Genomic DNA, 22,064 nt, shown 5'->3' with positions numbered 1-22,064 from the left:
TTTTCCTTGATGAGTTTTTTTTATGGTAGAAGCTCTGAGTTTTGATTTTTTATGGTAGAAGCTCAACATTTTTTTTGTTTTGTTTTTATGGTAGAAGCTCTGAGTTTTTTTTTTTATGTTGGAAGCTCTAAGTTTTAGTTTTTTTATGTTAGAAGCTCTAAATTTTGTTTTTTTCTTCATGGAAGAAGCTCTAAGCTTTGTTTTTTTAATGTTAGAAGCTCTAAGTTTAGTTTTTTTATGTTAGAAGCTCTACATTTTGTTTTTTTTTTCATGGAAGAAGCTCTAAGCTTTGTTTTTTTTCATGGTAGGAGCTCTAAGTTTTGTTTTTTTAATGTTAGAAGCTCTAAGTTTTTTTATGGTAGAAGCTCTAAGTTTTTTTTTTTTATGGTAGAAGCTCTAAGTGTAGTTTTTTATGTTAGAAGCTCTAAGTTTTTTTTTTTATGGTAGAAGCTCTAAGTTTTGTTTTTTTAATGTTAGAAGCTCTAAGCTTTGTTTTTGTCATGGTAAAGGCTCTAAGTTTTGTTTTTCTAATGTTAGAAGCTCTAAGTTTAGTTTTTTTTCATGGTAGAAGCTCTAAGTTTAGTTTTTTTAATGTTAGAAGCTCTAAGTTTTGTTTTTTTTTCATGGTAGAAGCTCTAAGTTTAGTTTTTTTATGGTAGAAGCTCTTAAGTTTTGTTTTTTTTATGTTAGAAGCTCTAAGTTTTGTTTTTTTTTCATGGTAGAAGCTCTAAGTTTTGTTTTTTTTATGGTAGAAGCTCTTAAGTTTTGTTTTTTTTATGTTAGAAGCTCTAAGTTGTTTTTTTCATGGTAGAAGCTCTAAGTTTTGTTTGTTTTTCATGGTAGAAGCTCTAAGTTTTGTTTTGTTTTCCATGGTAGAAGCTCTAAGTTTTGTTTTTTTTTCATGGTAGAAGCTCTAAGTTTTGTTTTTTTTTCATGGTAGAAGCTCTAAGTTTTGTTTGTTTTTCATGGTAGAAGCTCTAAGTTTTGTTTTTTTTTTCATGGTAGAAGCTCTACATTTTGTTTTTTTTTTTCATGGAAGAAGCTCTAAGCTTTGTTTTTTTTCATGGTAGGAGCTCTAAGTTTTGTTTTTTAATGTTAGAAGCTCTAAGTTTTTTTTTTTATGGTAGAAGCTCTAAGTTTTTTTTTTTATGGTAGAAGCTCTAAGTGTAGTTTTTTATGTTAGAAGCTCTAAGTTTTTTTTTTTTATGGTAGAAGCTCTAAGTTTTGTTTTTTTAATGTTAGAAGCTCTAAGCTTTGTTTTTGTCATGGTAGAAGCTCTAAGTTTTGTTTTTCTAATGTTAGAAGCTCTAAGTTTAGTTTTTTTTTTTCATGGTAGAAGCTCTAAGTTTAGTTTTTTTAATGTTAGAAGCTCTAAGTTTTGTTTTTTTTTTCATGGTAGAAGCTCTAAGTTTAGTTTTTTTATGGTAGAAGCTCTAAGTTTTTTTTTTTCATGGTAGAAGCTCTAAGTTTTGTTTTTTTTATGGTAGAAGCTCTTAAGTTTTGTTTTTTTTTTTATGTTAGAAGCTCTAAGTTGTTTTTTTCATGGTAGAAGCTCTAAGTTTTGTTTGTTTTTCATGGTAGAAGCTCTAAGTTTTGTTTTTTTTTTCATGGTAGAAGCTCTAAGTTTTGTTTTTTTTTCATGGTAGAAGCTCTAAGTTTTGTTTTGTTTTCATGGTAGAAGCTCTAAGTTTTGTTTTTTTTTTTCATGGTAGAAGCTCTTAAGTTTTGTTTTTTTAATGTTAGAAGCTCTAAGTTTAGTTTTTTTTATGTTAGAAGCTCTACATTTTGTTTTTTTTTCATGGAAGAAGCTTTAAGCTTTGTTTTTTTCATTGTAGGAGCTCTAAGTTTTGTTTTTTTAATGTTAGAAGCTCTAAGTTTTTTTTATGGTAGAAGCTCTAAGTTTTTTTTTTTTATGGTAGAAGCTCTAAGTGTAGTTTTTTATGTTAGAAGCTCTAAGTTTTTTTTTTTATGGTAGAAGCTCTAAGTTTTGTTTTTTTAATGTTAGAAGCTCTAAGCTTTGTTTTTGTCATGGTAGAAGCTCTAAGTTTTGTTTTTCTAATGTTAGAAGCTCTAAGTTTAGTTTTTTTTTCATGGTAGAAGCTCTAAGTTTAGTTTTTTTAATGTTAGAAGCTCGAAGTTTTGTTTTTTTATGGTAGAAGCTCTAAGTTTTTTTTTTTCATGGTAGAAGCTCTAAGTTTTGTTTTTTTTATGGTAGAAGCTCTTAAGTTTTGTTTTTTTTTATGTTAGAAGCTCTAATTTGTTTTTTTCATGGTAGAAGCTCTAAGTTTTGTTTGTTTTTCATGGTAGAAGCTCTAAGTTTTGTTTTTTTTTTTCATGGTAGAAGCTCTAAGTTTTGTTTTTTTTTCATGGTAGAAGCTCTAAGTTTTGTTTTTTTTTCATGGTAGAAGCTCTAAGTTTTGTTTTTTTTTTCATGGTAGAAGCTCTTAAGTTTTGTTTTTTTAATGTTAGAAGCTCTAAGTTTTGTTTTTTTTTCATGGTAGAAGCTCTTAAGTTTTGTTTTTTTATGGCAGAAGCTCTGCTTTTTTATGGCAGAAGCTCTGAGTTTTGTTTTTTTATGGCAGAAGCTCTGCTTTTTTTTATGGCAGAAGCTCTGAGTTTTGTTTTTTTATGGCAGAAGCTCTGCTTTTTTTTATGGCAGAAGCTCTGAGTTTTGTTTTTTTATGGCAGAAGCTCTGCTTTTTTTCATGGTAGAAGCTCTAAGTTTTGTTTTTTTTTCATGGTAGAAGCTCTAAGTTTTGTTTTTTTTTTCATGGTAGAAGCTCTAAGTTTTGTTTTTTTTTTTTCATGGTAGAAGCTCTTAAGTTTTGTTTTTTTAATGTTAGAAGCTCTAAGTTTTGTTTTTTTTTCATGGTAGAAGCTCTTAAGTTTTGTTTTTTTTATGGCAGAAGCTCTGCTTTTTTTATGGCAGAAGCTCTGAGTTTTGTTTTTTTATGGCAGAAGCTCTGAGCTTTATTCACTCTTACAGAAAGACTCCTTTTGCTCCAACCCTCCGCATTGACTGATGGCTGACCATAAAGTTCAGCTCCTAACCGCCGTTCATCTAAGCGGACAGCAGCAATAATCCCTCCTCCTTTGCCCACTCATGCACCCACGCGGGTCCAGCGTATCATCCAACATCACCAACAGCTACCGTTACACTGGAGGGGCGCCTGTTCAGGTCGCGGTGGCGCGTCACGGGAGCGCGCGCACACACCGTGGGCTGCTCCTTTTTGCGCATACAGCTGTGGTTCGGCGTGAGACACGCGGGCTGGTTACCGAGTTGATTTATTCTCGGTGTAGTTTGGAGAGGAGGCATCGGGGGAGAAGCTTTCAGCGCAAACGGGAGGCTGAGGAGCGGACATGTCAGGATGCTGATCCCAGCAGAGTCAGCGGGAGCTGCAGCTTCTCATCAGCACCAGCCCGGTTCATCCTCCCTCTAACTTTTTTTTTTTAACCAGCCGAAGTTGTTAGTTTTGGGGTCCAGTTGTGCTCCGCTCCGCCATGGTGGCTTCCCCGGTCCACGGAGCGCTCCTCCTGTGCGCCCTCCTCCAGCTGTTCCCTCTACCCGGCGGACAGGCGCCAAACTGCCAGGAGGTGCGCACTGCGTTTTACGCTCTGCACCCCGGATCCAAGTGGGTCCCCGAAAGCCCGGTATCAGGTAACCATCACAGCTTCCAGAGTTTATGTTCGAAGTTTTAAAACTGCACTTTAATTATGTTTATTTCTCACGCTGCCCATCTTTACGCTCAAAGCTTCTCTGATAAAAAAAACAAAAACAATCGCCCACGCTGAGCGTCTGGTTAATGATGGTCCCTCCTGCAACAAGCTTCCAAAGAATCAATTTGTTCTCATATTGAGCCAAACACTAAAACAACTTACCAGCAATGCTGAGTCTTTGATACTCTGCAAAGTTTATATTTAAGCCAAAAAAACAAACAATCAAAAAATCTTTACTTTGTCTTAGAAAAAAAGTTCTTCTTGAACTTTTCTAGATTTAGTTTAATTTCTCTATTGGGAGATTGTGTGACTCTCCAGCAGCGATTATTCCCACTGATCCCTGCAGCTCTTTATTGGAGGGAAAATGCTTTATGGTTTTAAGCAGTGCAGCTTTTACTTTAAACAACACATTTCAGGACCACATTTTAATGCAGTTAATTATCAGTTTTTAACCCTTTATAGGGCAAGTTTGCATATTTGATCACTTGCATAGATCTTACAAATGGACTCTCCCCTTGTGCCTCAGCGTGGTCTAGAAGCACAAGATCTATATCCAGCCATTTAGCAAAGATGCTGCTACATGGCTGTACATCTTATTATGGCATTTGACCAATTAGATGAGCAACTGAAGGATGTATTACCTAATGTAAATTAATCTGAATAAAAAAAATATAAAAAGTCAAGAAAAAAAGGTAAAAAGCTAATTGAAAAGTTAAAAAGTAAAGTTAGAAAGTTGAAAAGCCTAGGTAACAATTATATTTAGGTTTATAAACCAGCATTAATGCCTCTAAGGTTATGTATTACCAAAAAAAAAACGTTTTTTTTTTTTACTCTCTGAGTGTTCTTCATGAATTTCTTATAGAAGCACTTTTGTTATTTTTCTTAATATATTCAGGAAAGTTGGCGTTTCTTGTTATTACATTAACATTCATTTTTGCCATCAAAATATCCATATTTTCTTAATGTTACAAAGGTAAGGTAAGGTAAGGTCTTGTTCTGTCCTCCAATAACTATTGGCTTGAAATTTTGATTTTCAAAGTATTTCGCTGAGTGCCCTATAAAGGTTAAGATCAGACTTTGACTGGACTAAAAAAAAAGCCACGTTCTAGTATAGGAGGAGTTTTCCCACAGCATGATACTGCATGCATCTGTTATATTTATGATTATATACCCCAATCGTTTTCTCCCAACACAACGATCTGCATCTAAGCCAGAAAGGTATGTTTTAGTTAAAGTACATTTTTCCTATTGCTATGATGTTTAAAGGGGGTTTCATGTGGTCTTCTTCCATCAATAGCCCCGATAAACGAACATTTAAGGAGACAGCTCATCTTCCCCTCTGAGCTGTGGATCTCTGCAGCTCCTCCAGAGTTAGCATGGCAATGGCTGCTGTTGGCCCTCCTTTGACAACCATGTCTGTCTGTTAGAGTATACTCTTCCCATTTAAGATGTACAGTCCCTCCTCACAACTTTCTCTCTTGACATGATGCACTCCGTGCACTAAGCTTGTCTCACATGGCTTTGAGGTTTGTTTGAGAGCCTGCATCATAAAGGACGTTTAAATCTGTGGTCAGATAATAAAATGAGCATCATTTCATTCTTTTGATACTAAATGCATCGTGTGTGCACGTGGTAAAGGGGAACTATAACGATCCCCTGTTCTGTTGTGGGGAAAACCGCGTGTCATGATTCATTTGAATCACGAAGCCTCTCTGCGACTAAATAACAGCCAGATGCAAATGCTAATTGGGTGTTTCAGTGTCATGCCAGCATGGGGAGCTGCTCTGCGTTAAAAGATTTCTCTCCAGACTCAGCAGGGGATCCTCGCACCGCGCACTCCTACACCACTGTAAGAGGTTTACAAAATAAAACCAAATTCTCCATCTACATGAGAGAGCAAGGCAAATTAAGATATACTATATGAATTAGACAGCAGGGAGGAAAGCCAGATGCACTTTGAGACCTGTTTAGTCATGCTCCCTGCGGTGCAGGTGCACACAGCTCCACTGGCTGAACCCTCTGCTCCTCCGCACATCCATCTTTAATCACACACCTTCCACCCAGGCCATCCAGCGTTTTATCTGGCAGCCAGAGGGCGAAACATCGCAGCGGGCTGAGAGAAAAATTTAGCCTCCCCAAAGCCAAGGCAGAGTAGGTCAGGCTACTTTCAGTCTGAGAGTTGGTGTTGGATCCTCCTCATGTGAAATCAGTTCACAAGCCTGCAGCAGGGTTCCTCTCTCTCAGCTAGAAGGGTTACAGTCCGGTTAATTAGGAAGAATTTTGCATTTAACATCCTAAAAACAAGTGATCCAGTTTGTTTTTCTCCCTCTTTTGCATAGAAACAAACTTCATGAATAAATCAACCTGTTTGGAACAGCGGAGGTGTGTTATTGCTGCAATGCCAGGACGTCAGTGTCAACACAAAATTAGAGGAAATAACTCTTACTCAAACATTAATGCACCTGAGTAGACATAATTGTCTACTTATTATCTTAAAAATGCCAAAGAGAAGCTTTCATTCAGTTATTGTTAGACAGACAGGCTGTGTTTTCAACCTTTTCACTTTATTTTTTTTTGTAATTGTTTTTCTGCTGCTGTAAAGTGCTTGTTGTGTTGTTTTATAGATGGTATGGACAGATTAACGTTCTCAATTTAGCTGATTCTAGTTCTTCAGCCACATTTGGGAGATTTTCATTCAGGAAATAAGTTTCTTTTCACATTTCACATTTACCTGTTTTTATCAAAAGACATACTTTGGCACCAGGAGATGGTTAAAAAAGAGTTTAGGTCAGTTTCCAAGTCTATAGTATAAAGGAGAGCTCATACAGATTGTCTCAAAAACCTCAGCCTGTAGTGATGCCTATAAGGATGACAGAGGTAACAACTAAAGGACAGTACAAAATATACCACAGAAGCGGAGCATGAAGTTGCAGCAGTCCAGCCAATACTCCCCTCCAATTGGTAGCAATTTCTTAAATATAGCAGAAGCAAGGAAAGTGTTCTTTATGTCCTCCAGTGGCCCAAGCCTGTAGCAGCATAATATAACATGTGGCTATTTTGCATAGCCACCTGAAGAGACAAGTACCAACGTAACAAAGGAATTTGCTTATGTTTACAAGTCCGAAATCAACCACAAGATAGAAAACTTATCGATATCTGGAAAATGTAGAGGGCCAATATCGATTTCTGATAGCTAACAAATTTATATATACTTTATTTCATTACGCTTTTAAAACCTCAAGAAAAACATTGTCACATGACCAACTGCTCCTGTTAACCACCAAAATGCATAGAGAAGCAAAAACAATATGGAAATAAACAGTTATTAAAAATCCTTTTTTTTTTTTTTATACGATAGGTAGAGGGCATATGCAGCAATTTCAAAAATTCCTGCTGAGAGAAAAATGAGACTGGTAAACAAAAAAATGACACTAAAACAAACACACAAAAACATGTATAGGGAAAATACCAAAAAAAAACTTCAAATTAACAGTATAGTGGAGGATGTTCTTTTTCCGGTTAGATCATCAAAATAAGTGGTCCTTCTAATTGTCAGTCATTCTGGTGATATGCTTATGTAAGGCTGTCCTATGTGCTTGTTCTCATTTTCACTTACCAGTGGTGAGTCTCACATGGTGGAAAAATTACAAATCTTGTACGAGCGATGGAAACAACAACTTTTAAACAGAGAGTGCATGAGGAGAAATGGGCTCCTGCACGCTCTCGCACGCATTTAATAGGTGTTCCCCCTCGGGAGCGGGTACAGAGTTGTGCATATGCATTTTTTTTTTTAAACTGAAGAGGGCGGGTATTTTCAAAAATTTGCTAGCGCTCCCTAACTGCAGTGCTCCAAACCACTAAGCTATGGGGACGAATTTTAAATGTTTACTTTAAGATTCATCAGTACAGTCTTACTACTCACTTCAAATATCAACACTGGGTCAAGCCCCTCTCACCATATTTTGACGCTCAGGTTGCATGACAGTTTGTGCCTGAACTGCAAAGTAAAACAGTAGCACCAGGCCATCCCTCACCCCTAAACATAAAGAAACACTAGTAAACATGTGACCATACACACTAAAGCTACCAACAATCACTTTGTAAAATGTTTTTCAAAAGTTTCACGTTGTACAAATGTCTGTAACCTAGTATTGACCCTGGGCGTCAGTATATGACGAGGGGGGTTCACGTTTGACCAAGCATCAGGATTTAGAGATAGTTGTGTAAAAAAAAAAAAGCGGCTGTGTTGTCAAGCCCCCGTTTGTCAAATTTGTGACTTTTTCGTAAAATCATCCCAACGTTTTTGTAGAGATCACTAAATTGTGTCTGGTGTGTCTTGGCCTAAAGTACGGTGTGGGACCTGTTGTTCTGCTAGCATGTCTCTTTCCTAGAGGCCATTGGGACCTTGTGAGTGTTAATTACATTGATATAAATTTACATGGGTTAAAGTTTGTATTTTTCTTATTTAGTTTAAGTGAAATATGCATTTGTATTAAAATACATTTTAAAAACCTCATCTTTAACATTATTTGCATACGCTGTGGAGCAAACTACAGTGCACATCTATATATTGTCTACTCTTTGTAAGGCTTCTTTGGGTTTTCCTGATGTGAACTTTTACATAATTCTCAGCTTTGACCATGTTTTCCATAATAAAGTGATTTCTCTATATAAGAAAGATTTTTATGTCCTTAAACAATTCAAGTCGTTTATCATCTATGATTCATCCTTGTGATTAATCAGTATGTAATATCCAGGAGCTGGACACAAACTTCATTGTTTTGTTGGTTTTCATCTCTGTGCCTGGTGGGAAGTTTGCCCGATAAATGTGTATCATGGACACAGGTTACAGAAGGTAGGTTAACGATATGACAGGGAGGATTGTTGAGGATGATCTGAATAAGGATGTGAAATATGACCTGCATCAGTATGGAGGAGCTGGCTGATTCACAGCGATGTCCGCAGGAAAACAATACAGACATCTGATATATGTAGAGCCTGAAGGTGAAACTCCAACAAAAAAAAAAGTTTGCTGTTTCCACCAGTGTGATTCAAGAGAAGCGAGCGCAGTGCAACAGCATCACAAAGAAACAAAAGCCAGTGCAGCTGTGGGAGTACTCTCACACATGTCTTTGTTGTAGCTGCTGCTGTGGGTGTTTGGAGCTGAGGCTGAAGGTGAAGCAGAGACAAAAGTGTAACTTCATCTTTCATGTCGCCATATTTACTCAGGAGCAGCAGATAAAAAAAGAAGAACTCTGGACAATATTATCAGATGGCTCAGTATACGCTGGTGTCAGTTTGAATGCTGGATCTCTGAGCAGCAGGAGTCCTGGATCATGGGTGGGGTTAGAGGGATACAAATTTGCTGCAGGCTGAGGGGACAGATTTCACTTATTTCCTGCATGCTGGTGTTGCAAAATATCTTCCTAATTTCTACATTTATTTTACATTTGGTTAGCCAAAAAATAGAGAAAAGAAAACAAATGAACAGCATGACCAACTTATCCTACTAGAAATCTGACAGACACCAGTGGACGCATCTTTGAGGTGGAGCACGCCAACATGTTAACACAGCTTCTTCCTGTCTAATTAAATCCGGATTTTAATTGCGCTTCAATATTTCTTTTAATGATGCAGTTACTGCTGTTTACTCACTCACTGTTTTGTGTACGCTTGGAAAAAAAAGTGTTTCACATTCGGGCTTCCAGCTTTCAAATTGTGGCTTCATCAAATGACTAAAGTAGAACAGAGAACAAAGCTCCAAAAATACCCCAAAAACAATGACAAACCCCAGTAGGTAATGATAATCTTATTCCTTTTGTTGGCTCTAAATTGCTCTGTCTTTGTTTCACTTATTGTCTCTACAAAGTGACACCGACTTATTGTGCCCCCGCAGATTCAGCTACATATTCCAGCATGCTTTCTCCCCTCTACACTGGGAGCTGCTGTATAATTTATGCTCATAATGAACAGCTTTTAGCATATTCTATATCTTAATACCACTTGTTTTTCTTCCCTGCTCTCTGTCATTAAACTTGCATGGCCGCGGCTTTCTAATTGGCACTGGAAAACTTCGACATGTACTGCGTTCGTGGATGCCCAGCTCCCTTGATTTGGAGTCCCGGAGCTTGTTAAAAGATAAAAAGACACAGATTCTTCCCCCTCTGTGTGTACATATACACCGCATCGAAAACGAACATTCCAGTTACAAGAGGCAGCAGGGAGGGACGGTGAGAAGGACGGCGGGTTTAATTGTTCACTATAATGTGAATTAGAAAGTGTTTATGAGACTAAACGACAATATAGTGGTTTTCAAAATTAGTTAGTTTGATTATTAATGTTGCAACACATATTTTAAAGGAATTTCAGTGCATAAACTTACAGTGATGTACTAAGTAATACTTATTTTGTTAATCAGTTAAGTAATTTTGATTAACCAGGACAGGGGTTCCTAAAGTAGGGGTTCAGGGTCCACTAGTTTATTGGTCTGCAACCCAAACTGTTCAAAGAGCCATATTGGACCAAAACAACAAAAAAACAAAACAAATCTGTCTGGAGCTGCAAAAATGTAAAAGTCTTATATAAGCCCCAAATGGCAAACCAGGCTCTAAGTGCATAAGCCCACTATTTAAAAAAAGCAATTCGTGAGATTATCTATATATTAAGGGTTAATAATTAAAGGGTTATCCTGGAGCAAATGTCACATCATGTGACTACCTGCCGTACGACATTCTGTGCTTTATGTTTAAATTACAATATTAATGTATTAGGTTTTGTTGCATTGATGAAATTATAGAAACACAATAAAGAAATCAGGTTTATTTTAATGCTATTTTTATTTTTGGTTTTCGGGGGAAAAAACAGGAAAGTTCCCTTCCCTGCATAAGAGCGCTACCCGTTCCATCTGTGAACAGGTTTCCATGCTTGCAACAAAACTAGCAGCAGTAGTGGAGTTTGGAGATTCAATCCACTTCTTAAATCTATGTTTGCGCTCCTGCTATCTATCCAGAGGTACTGCAGTCGCACTTTTTCTCTCACTTCCAACTTGGTGGTCGGCTGCATATTTAGCCTTCCCTGGAAAAGCCTTTCCAAATTCCTCGTCTTATCATTTTTCAGTCCTTCCACATTGATAATGAAAGCAAATGATTCAGCTATCTTCCTTTTTTCCCCTTTGGGATCCAAGGCCCAAAACACACCCGCAGCTTTGTTTACATCGTCCACCTGCCTGGCACCGTGCCTGGCTGAAACCTGTGTTGCAGGCTATGCCACAAATCTTCGTTGACAGAAATGTTTAAGTTTATTGTTTAAATTTGTTTATTATAAAAATCTTACAGCATTGTTCAGACCTCCTAAACACCATATTAAAACAAGCAAACAAGCAAAATAAATCCATCTTTTTCCATTTTCATACATTTTTGAAAAAGCTCCAGGGAGCCACACGGGGCGCTAAAGAGCCGCATGCGGCTGTAGAACCGCAGGTTGCCTACCCCTGTTCAATCAAGACACCAAGTGGTTATAACATTGTTTTCACAATCATTGTGATGTGATCTCTGTAGTATATGGAGGGCCAAATTCATAAATAAATATACCTTAAAATAAGAATTATAACTTGATTTTTATACACAATTTAAATGATAAATATACCATAAAGTTGGAAAATGCACAGTGTTAAAATGTCCCATTAAATAATTACATCACTTTATATGTATAAATAAATATAGTGAACAAATTACATGTATTCTTTAGGGCATTGCCATTCTGTTAAAATATTATTTTTCGGGAAAAAGTTTGGGAAACTATAGAACTGAATGAGTCCTGGAGGAGCATACTTATTGAAAAAGAAGGGTTTTCATCTTCAATTAAAAGTTTTTTGGCTCAATTACTGCTCTGAATGGACAGTTCTTTCAGCAAAAGGGATGAAAGTACTTAAGAATCATTTTATTACTAAATTAAATCAAGTTAAAAATTATTAAAATAAATGTCAACTAATCCAGTTGTTTGAGCAGAATGCAGAGGGAACAAAATGGTTTAAAACTTTTGGGGGCAAATAATCTTAAAATATATTTTGCATTTCAGTGCGATGAGTACGTTTTTATAATTACTTTTTGATAGAGTTACATCTGTAAACTCCATATTTTCTCTATCAGCTTCATAGACCTGCTCCTGGTTCTGCTGGAGGTTTCTTCCTGTTAAAGGGGAGTTTTTCCTCTCCACTGTCGCCACAAGCATGCCTAATGTGAGGGATTGCCTTTGAGTCCATGAGTCAATGCAATCAACTGGTTTTCCTTAGATAGAAAACTTTGAATCAATTTGACTGTATGATCTGGTGAACTGTAAAGTGCCTTGAGATGACGTGTTGTGAATTGGCACTATAGAAATAAACTGAATTGAATTGAACTACAGACATTTTTAACCATTCCTCGGCGTGTAACAACTCACAGAGGTTTGAAAACCTATTAGAAGCTTTGCCTCAATGTTTCAAATAGATCTGGGCTTTGACTACACCACTGGAACCCACGTGGGTAAAGGGCTTCCTCAAGTTTTTTGCAGCCTGTTGAACAAATTCATGCTCACAGCTTGATGCTGCTATGGTTCTGGGTGATTTTAAGACTAATTATTCAATATTATGCACTGATCTATTGGTTCATTTTTTGTTTGCAGTGTGTTGAAAAAGTATTGAGTGCTTTCTCATATTTACACACAATAAACTCACAATAAAACGAAAAAAATATATATCTATATTTCATCAGGAATATACTGTATTTGTTAATGTACATTGTGAAGCAGAAACAAAATTAGACATTATTTTATTACATTTTTTTTAACTCACAGAAATGTGAAAAAAGAATAGGATGCTTTAGTATTCAGTATTTAATATTCCTGTCATAAAATACTGTGATGTAAGTTGTGGAAGTACTTTAAAAAGATGCAGAAAAGTTTAAGGAAAATGAAAGGTTTGCTGGGTGCTGCAGAGTAGCAGCTGCTCTGCATGTGAAAGAGTCCAACTCTGACACATTGCAGAGTATTGATGGAACGTATGTAATGACTTGGAAGGTGTCACCTCAAGGTTGTATGATAGGGTGAATTTACATGCAAATTGCTCCTGGCTCGACTCTTTGTCCTCTTAGTTTGTTTAACAGACTTCTTCATCCATGTATACACACTATACACACACCCACTCACACACATGTTCAAATGTCTCTTCTTCTGAGGACATCATATACCCTACTACAGTATATTTATTTATATGGAACAATAAAAACAACACGTTTGTTTTTAGAAAGTGCTGAATTTTTCTGCGTAATGTGATTTTTTTTAAACAGAACCCCCCCCCCCTCCCACACAAACTCTAACCTTGACTTTAAAGACATTCAGATATAGATGAACATGTAAATATAGATAACAGGTAATAAAAAACACTTATGTAAATATATTAGATATATAAATACACTAGATATATGGATGGATTGATATTAGGCTGAAACAATTAATCGGATTAATCGTGATTAATTGATTATTGAAATAATCGTCAACTAATTTAATAATCGATTAATTGTTAACTGGAGTGTAGAGACTCTAAAACAAACCTTTAGCTGAAAGAGCAACCAACTTAGAGCAGTGATTATACCAAGATTGCAAAAAATATGTAAACATTTTGCATTTAAAATGATAAAAGATTTATTGTCTGTCAATATGCTCTATCCAGAGCTCCTCAAGTGGGAAAGACACCTCATGTAATTGAATAAAAAGCCTTTTTTTAAGGAACCTTTGGATATCTGATTAAACCTCCATTCATTTTCTGTCACACTTATCCCAAGTGGGGTCACAAGGCGCCTATCTCCAGCTGTCTATGGGTAAGACACATAGACACACCCACACACTTTCACAGTGCTACCCACTGCCCCACTGAGCAGCCGCTATCTGATTGTTTGTTGATTATTGGAAAAAGTAATCAACAGATTAATCGATATGTAAAGTATTCATTAGCTGCAGCCCTAATTTAGTTATTATATAGTTATTATTAGTATATATCAGTTACTTTTATATAAATTATATCAATAGACGTATATTGCTTACAGAGGAGATTAGAATAGAATTGAAATAATGTTCTTTATCCCTCATTTGGGAGATTGAATTTGTCCCAGCAGAAAACTGAAACACAATTGATAGCCTTCCAACATGCACAACTGTAAAATGTATGAATATATGAAGTATGTGCAGAAAAGGTTGTTTTTGTTGAACTTTTGTATAGATCGGGGCTCTTAAATGTTATATTCAAAGGTCTGATTCTGTTTTTTGTTAACGGTCCAGAACCCATAGTGATGAGGAAATGTTCCCTGATTAAAGCTGCTTGTAACTTACAAGCAAAGCAAATGGCATTTAATGCCTACAGCTGTTTAACTTTGGCCCTCCTTTATGACACCAAAATCCAATAAGCAAGAAATTTGAACCTAAACTTGACGACTTATTAATTTTCATGCCTCCAGAAATAAAGAAGAAACCACTTTAAACATAAGAATGGACAAAATGAATCAACTGCAGCAAAATTTAGAGTTACACTAACTAAGAGCTAAATTATTGTGGTGAAATTGCACAGCCTCCCTTCAATGGGAAAGCTAAACCTTCGACCCAATGAAATTAGTTTTATTCTCTCCCAAATTTCTGGTAATTCTGTGTTTAACAAAGGAAACAAATGTTTTTAACCTTTAAAAAGCATCTATCCATACGGTTAACATAATTCAATTTTACTCCAAAGCTCCAGAAAAGCAAACACCTGTCAGTTATTTATTTAGAGGTGCCACTGAATGTAACACTTTCTATTGTGTGAATGTTAAGAAACTGTTATTTTTGAAGAATAAAAACCAACTCTTGACTCTTCACTCCAACACAGGAAGCATTTGGTTTTTCAAAGCTGCTTTAACCTTCAAACAGCACTTGACCTAAAACAGGTTTAGATTTATCATTTAATGACAGAAGTACGACCTTACTTGGCACATACAGCGATGAGAAAAGTCAGGAAATGCAAATCTAGCTTTGATGAGGATCTCTGCTGTGTAAAGAGTTTAAAGAAACAGCAGGCTAGCTAAAATCGCTTCCTCTACATAATCATAGGGTCTGGTTTAGAATTGTGATCAAAACATGTCTTTGCAGTCCCAATTATTCCTGTGCGACAAAGCTTACCATCAAAGCTGCTTTCCTTTCTCATACACAGCATCATGTTGAGGCAGAACAGCCTTTCTCCAAAAATGTCGATGTAAGGATACACTTTTATGTCTCTTTGACCCGAAATGGTTGGCTGCATGAAATGAAGGTATGACTAACTCCTATTATAACTAGAGGTGAGTATTGGCATGAGTGTTGCGATTCGATACCTGTCGCGATACTTGGGTCACAATACGATATTATCACGATATTGCAGTATCACTATATATTGCTATATTTTCACCAGCTATCAAAATCAAATGATGAGATAAAACAGCAAGTGCTGTATATTTTCATCAGAAAATATTGATTAGGTATTATTATCAATGTTGTTTGGGGTTTTCTTCCACTGTGACTGCCTCCAATACAGATTTGGTGCTGCACACACAGTTAAAGGGCTCCACAGCGCTTTCTGCCAGAGTGGTGGTGCAGAGGTAGCCCATTTTCCCATCAATGTTTTGTGTAACCATTTTTTTTTTGAAAATCGATACTAAGAAGTGAAAGATCGATATTATATTAGGCAGCCGAATATCACGATATATCTCCAAAACGATTATTTCCCACACCCCTAATTATAACCCACTTTTTTAACTTTCTAAATCCATGCATTTGGATTTGGATGAGAATCCAGACTTTGTTTTAATTAAAGCCTATTGTCGTGATTGTCATTCGGTGTAATAAGAATAATAAAGAAAGTAAAAGCAGATATAGCCAATTAAGAAATGCCAATAATTATGTTAGGAAATATTAAAAGATGAAATTAAATTATATTTTAAAATATTAGTGCTGATTTTGTACGTGCTGCTGTCATTTTGAACATCTCTGATGTGGCTGCTATTTTTAAAATGTCCTTAGCTGTATATAGGTTATTTATTCTCCAGGTGCAGTTTTATATTGTTAAAGCACTTTGCAGTACAGTATATTATTGCTTATCTTTTAACTCTTCACTATTATGTTATTCTTACACATTTTACTAAGGTCCACACTTGTGTGACAATTTTTCCTATAGGATCTTTTTGCTGCTGTAAATACCTGAATTTCCTAATTGTGGCACAATAAATGCATATTCTATTCTATTTTATTCTATTCTATTCTATTAATGTGAAGGATGAAGTATGATTCCTCAAAACATCCAGAGACCAAACCTTTCCCTAAAATAGAATTTTTGCATTATTTTAAATATTTACTTGTTTTGTCACTGCTGCCAGAAGAAGACTCAGTGGCCCAGATTCCCCCTTTGCTTTCCATTAACTTATTAGCAGTGATGGCAGAGGAAGCCTTTCTACAAAAGGAAGAAATGAAGAAATTCTAGACTGTTGGAGTAATAGATGTTATATCATACCAGAATAAACCTGAGTCCAAAGGTGAATCTCCAGATGTCAGGGGGGAACTGAGATTATGAGAACCGATCCGAGAACTAGGTAGATGACCGAGGTGAGACTGTGTAAACAATCACCTCTTCCAAATCACTGTTCAGTGTCTGAATTAGGGTAAAAGATCAGTCAGCGTTATACAGCAAAGATATATGTTTATATATATTTTCCTTTAATAGAAAACTATGAACTATTCTGACTGTATGACTTGATCATACTGTCTCTATAAAGTACCCTGAGACGACGTGTTGTGAATCTTCGCCATAGAAAACTGAGTTGAACTGAATTCTAATGATCATTGAACAACATATTTGTTTAAAATATTCTAATGCTAATACAATTTTTTAAATACAGTTTATGTTATTTTACAACATAGATTCAGTATTGATTAACTTTAAACCTGATTTCTGAGGTAGAACATCTCATTGGTCCTGACAAGGTTGTTTATTACTGTTATGATCTTACATTCTAGTTATGCTTAATTTTATGTTATTCTGTGTTGCTGTCAAGATTTATATCATTTTTGAATTCTTAGTTTTAATCTTCCTTTTTATCTCTTTTTAGCATTTTTGGTAATATTTATTCCTTGGTCTAGTTATTCTTTCTCTTATCTTTCTCCAGTCCTTTCTCTTATTTTCTTGATTCCCCTTGGCTATTCCTTATTTTGAAGTCATTAGTTTTATTCCCCTTTAAGCTGGGCATACACTGTGTGATTTTTTTCTATCGCAGCTCACACTGCACGATGAAACCGCAGGGTTTTGGTTGTATAGTGTGAGTTCACAGCTCACGATTTATCTGCAACACGACACTCTGATGCTCTACCTGCTCACACTGTATGACTAAAAAAACACATTGGACTCCACAGTGAGATGGCGCTACTCAGACTCGTCTATATCGGGAAGCCAAATGAGTAAAAGAGGAATATGAAGCTCACTATAGTGAAACGTGCTGCACTGGCAATTTGTGCAATTTTGTGGTGAAAGCCCTAAGAAGAAAAGGCGTATTTGGACAAAGACATGGCTGAGCTAACGTGGCTACTACGGTCTGCCAATTTTACTGAAAGACCAATTTTGACTGGAAAGTTGCCCCAAAAAGGGCAAAAAATCGCACAGTGTAAGCCCAGCTTTAGTCTTATTTATCTTAAGTTATCTTCTAGTTGTGTTTAGATCCTGTTTCCCCTGGTTAGTGTCTGCTGCCCACTGGTGCCCTTTCCTTTCCCCTTTGCTCCTTCTAGTTACTTCTGTCTAAACCTGCTCCCTATTATCTATTAGTCCTCCCATTGTTCTGTCTCCCATATATACACCTCCTGTTCTTTTTCTCATTTCTGGATCCTAGTCATCCTTTCGTATTATTCCTCCGTAGTGTCTCTTTGTTTTTGGTTCCTGAGTTTCTTTCATTCCGTTCTGGACTATTGATTCAGTATTTTTATTTCTTTATTAAATTTAGCAAGAAATCATCTCTGCCTCTTCAGCTCTGCATTTGGGTCCACAAAAACCTTGACAATTACACCTGAAGAGGCTCTGAGGAGGCTTTAAAACATAGTAGTCATAAACATGCCTGCACACAGAGAAGTGATGAACCAGTAACAGCTGATAGAAAGCTGTCTCCAGTACCCAGCAGCCATTAAACTCAAGGTGGAAGAAGTGAAAACAAGTTTGCATCAAAACTGCACAGTTGAAAGGGGAAAAAAAACAATGAAGAGTAGCAGGAGGAGAACTAAAGCTGAGCCTTAAGCGAAAGGAGAGACGGAGGAAGCTTATTCCCAACTGATGTGTCAGTCACAAGAAAGGCTTTATATTTAGACGGTGTGATTTTATTATTTGTGAAACTCCGGTGGGAATCCTGTCCCTTTCCCCCTCACTGCTGTGGAACTTGTGTAATGAAACACATTTATCATCTGCAACATGACAAAACGAGCAGATGATCTGTCTGTTTTGCAGGAAATAATTGCCAAATCCTCGTCTCTCCTCCGCTGCAACCAGGTTCACCTCACGTAAAAGTTTAATAATTCTACCCCCGCAGTCTGAAATTAACTTGATCTTATCTGTCAGGAGTCTTTTGTTGTTATTGATTCGAGATATTAAGCCCGTCAGTTTGCATACAAAAGATGTTGTTTGACAGCTTTATTGCCTTTTCTTTGCTCATTAGGCTGCACACCTTAAACCTTGATGGGTGTCAACGGTTAACAGAACTTTTGCTCTGCTTGATTTCACAGTTATAAATGATCTAGGCTGTCACTTTTCTGCATCTCCAGGTACATTAACTTTCTTTATGCTTGCATTGTTTCAGTCTGAAAATGAAATCTGTTGTCTGAAAATCTCAGGCAGTCATTCCAACAGAATCCCTTTGTTATTTAGATAAACCCTCCAACTTGACAACAATCGCCCCCCTACCATCTTTTGACACGCTGGTTATCAGGCTTCTTTGATACATTCACAATTGGAGAGCACCACCCCCTCAGCCCCCCCGACCCCCACTTCCAAATTAATCTTTCTACTTCCGTCTCTTTATCCCACGCACCCCCGCACAGAAGCTGGCAGACTCCCCTGATGTTTGTTTACTGAACCATCAATCAGACCCGTTGTCATTTATGCCTCTCAAGAGCCAATCCTGCAAACAACTCCACAGCGCAGCTTTGTAGGTTATCACCACAGCCTCCACTGATCTGGAGGCAGCCATGTAGCATAGAGGGGGAAGCTCGTATTATAAAAATTTATGTTTAACATCTTATTACAGAAATTATTGTTGCAACACAACAATCGTAAAACCCATGACTCTGAAACTACTAAATCCTATGATAAGCCACTTTTTTAACTTTCTAAATCCATGCATCCGGATTTGGATGAGAGTCCAGACTTATGAAAAGGCTGTTAAATATCTTTGTTTTAATTAAAGCCTATAGTTTGGATTATCAGCAATAACTCTTTGTCTGACCTCAAAACAGCCTGAGTAAATTCTATAACAAAAAGATGTCTGTTAGAATGTCTGCTCATAAAGCTGCAGTGATTTCAGCCTAAGAGATGCAGAAATTGCTGTTCAGGGTCGCATCCAAACCCTGGTACCAGTTTAGTTGCAAAAAAATGTAAACTATCCATTTTATGAGGTTTTATTGAAATAAAGGGCTGTAGAACATTAAATAATAGGGACATAATCATATCATTTGATCTACAAATGATAACAAATGGTTTATTGTGAAAATAATCTCTTGTTTTTTTTTATATCTGAGCTGCTGACTCTGATTTTTAAATATTTTTACAGATTTTATTTCATCTGAAAAAGATACCCGAATCCATAAGAACATGAAGGAAAAACCTTAATATACCCTTTTTTGGCATCAAACTATATACTGTATCTCTGACTTTTATTCTATAATCTTCGACGTATTTATTTCTTAAGGAAAGCGTATCAAAATACATTCCCCTGGTTGATGTACTTATGGTTCTTAGTTTTCATGAAAGTTATTTAGAACTAGTCAAGTGAATTTAGACAAATGCTTGTCACTGAAAAACTACTGAAAATCAAGCGGTTTGTTGAGTGAAAGGCAAGATGAGTTGAGTTAATGTCAAGAAAATTTTGAATTAAAATCAGTTTCATTAAAAAGGTTTGAATATCTCAATAGCTCTCAGTCATAACTCTTTGAAGATAAACTTACTGTGAGCATTTATAAATCACAGGTGGATTTGAGTTTTCCAAAATCATAGGCAGCAGTTCTAGATGTCAGCAAAGTGCATAGAATCTGTGCTGTGAGTCTGAACAATAACTGTGGGCAAACTCAGTGTAGCTGTTTTATTTTTAACTTATCAATGTATTAATTTTGTCACCTTAACAGTGGCAGAATTAGACTTTTTTATTGTAGGGGCTAGAGTGGGGCCAGGCTATGCCGGGGTCCAAAGACATGAGAACAAATTTGTTTCTCAATCATTTTAATTTCTAAACTTTAAATATGTTTCAGTTAAAATTGAGTGGTTTGGGCTGTGCTTTGGTGGTGCAGTGGATAGCACACATAACCCATGAATGGAGGCCTTAGGCCTCGGCATGGCTGACCCACGTTCGAATCCGACCTGTGGTCCTTTGCCGCATGTCTCTCCCCCTCTCTCATTCCCCTTTCCTGTCCGCCTACTGTCTAGAAAATGAGCCACTGGTGCTGTAAAATTTTTTTTTATTTATAAACAATGTAAAAAAAAAAAAAAACACAACTGGGCATATGTGAATCTGTGAATGTGTTTCTGGATGGATGTTTGAATATCTTAGAAACAGAAGCAAACTAATGTGCTACACAAGTACCTGCAAATTACCATGTTGCTATAAAAAACATTGTTGGTGCGAAATTATTTGCATGTTTTTTCTTATTATTATTTCTACCTTAATTCATTTCAACTGTTAGTTATTAATTAACTGTTTAAGGCCAGTACATTCTCTTTTCCTTTATGAAAGGGACCAACATTTTTTTTTTTTTTTACAAAAAGTCTCTTTTACTTAAAATTGAAATTCGCTTCAGTAATTCTTCTTCTATTTGAGGAAAATCTTTTATCTAAGCTATTCTTCTTTTACTTTAGTGATTTCTTTTCAGCAGGTTTTCAATTCAATTTAATTCAATTCAGTTTATTTATATAGCACCAAATTCACAACACATGTCATCTCAAGGCACTTTACAGTTCAACCAGATAATCCAGTCAAATTGATTCAAAGTTTTCTATCTAAGGAAAACCAGTTGATTGCATCGACTCATGGACTCAAATACATTCCCTCACACTTAGAATGTTTGTAGCGACAGTGGAGAGGAAAAACTCCCTTTTAACAGGAAGAAACCTCCAGCAGAACCAGGCTCAGTGTGAGCGGCCATCTGCTGAGGCCGACTGGGGTTCAAGGAGCCAGAAGCAGAGATACAAAAAGCAACTGCAAAAGGCGGCCCCATCCAGGAAACACACAGCCAGGCAGACAAGCTCCAAGCCAGCTCCCATGTCAGAGAATGAAGAGAGCATCTCTTCCACCTCTGCATAGCACCAAGTACTGTACAGGAGTCATCTGACGCTTTGACATGTCAGTCATCTGGTTTTGGGGCAATCGGACACCCTCTAACTAAATCCAAATCTTCTTGTGTGGAAGTTTTAATTACATTTTTTAAATCCTGGAGATGTCTAGTTGCATAAACCATATGTGAACATTACATCACCTCCCTTAACCTTTAGAACTGGCTTCCTCCTATAGGAGTTAGATGAAGTACTGCAATGACTACCTTCCTTTATGAGTCAAGGTAATTAGACACAAGCTGACTTCTAACCCCTCAACACCTAATATCTAAAAAAGAAAGAAAATTACTTTCTTCGTTCCTTAAAATGTTTTTGTAAAAGAGAGCAGAGTTCTGTTAAAGCAAGAGAGGGAGTAATTAGACAGGAACTGTAACCCAGGTACACAGAGTAATCTGTGCATTTCACTCCTTCCTAGTCAATGAGGTAGTTCCCACAAGCTCCATGGTGCTGTCCAGAGTACTGGATCAAGTCTGATTTTAATGACTAATGGTACAAAAAGTATTCATTTCTACCAGATGACCTATGCAGAAGGTCAGACACCAGGAGAATGAAGCTGATTTGGTGAAACTCCAATTTCTACAATGCGACAGTACAATGCAATAACTTGTGCAATTATAATGTGCAATTTACTATTTGACACCCAGTTAAATATCTATATATAGAAATATAAATATCCATCTATATAAATACCAATGTAAACACCCTGTGCAATAACCCTATATAATGATCCTACTATTTTTAA

At 36.5% G+C, this 22,064-nt stretch overlaps 1 protein-coding gene across 1 annotated transcript in view; it reads left to right on the top strand.

Annotated features, from left to right (window-relative positions):
- Positions 1-3,109: 3,109 nt before the first annotated feature.
- LOC119788066 (glypican-3-like) overlaps positions 3,110-22,064 on the top strand; it is a 157,221-nt gene continuing 138,266 nt past the window's right edge. Inside the window, exon 1 of the mRNA XM_038292200.1 lies at positions 3,110-3,658. Coding sequence (XP_038148128.1) covers positions 3,502-3,658 — 157 coding nt within the window. The 5' untranslated portion in view covers positions 3,110-3,501. The remainder of the gene's footprint in view (positions 3,659-22,064) is intronic.

Source organism: Cyprinodon tularosa, unplaced genomic scaffold (assembly GCF_016077235.1).
Source record: "Cyprinodon tularosa strain WSP-4 unplaced genomic scaffold, ASM1607723v1 ctg31, whole genome shotgun sequence".
NCBI classification, from domain to species: Eukaryota; Metazoa; Chordata; class Actinopteri; order Cyprinodontiformes; family Cyprinodontidae; genus Cyprinodon; species Cyprinodon tularosa.
The sequence above is the reverse complement of the archived record's forward strand: the minus strand, read 5'-3'. Positions and strand labels throughout refer to the sequence as shown.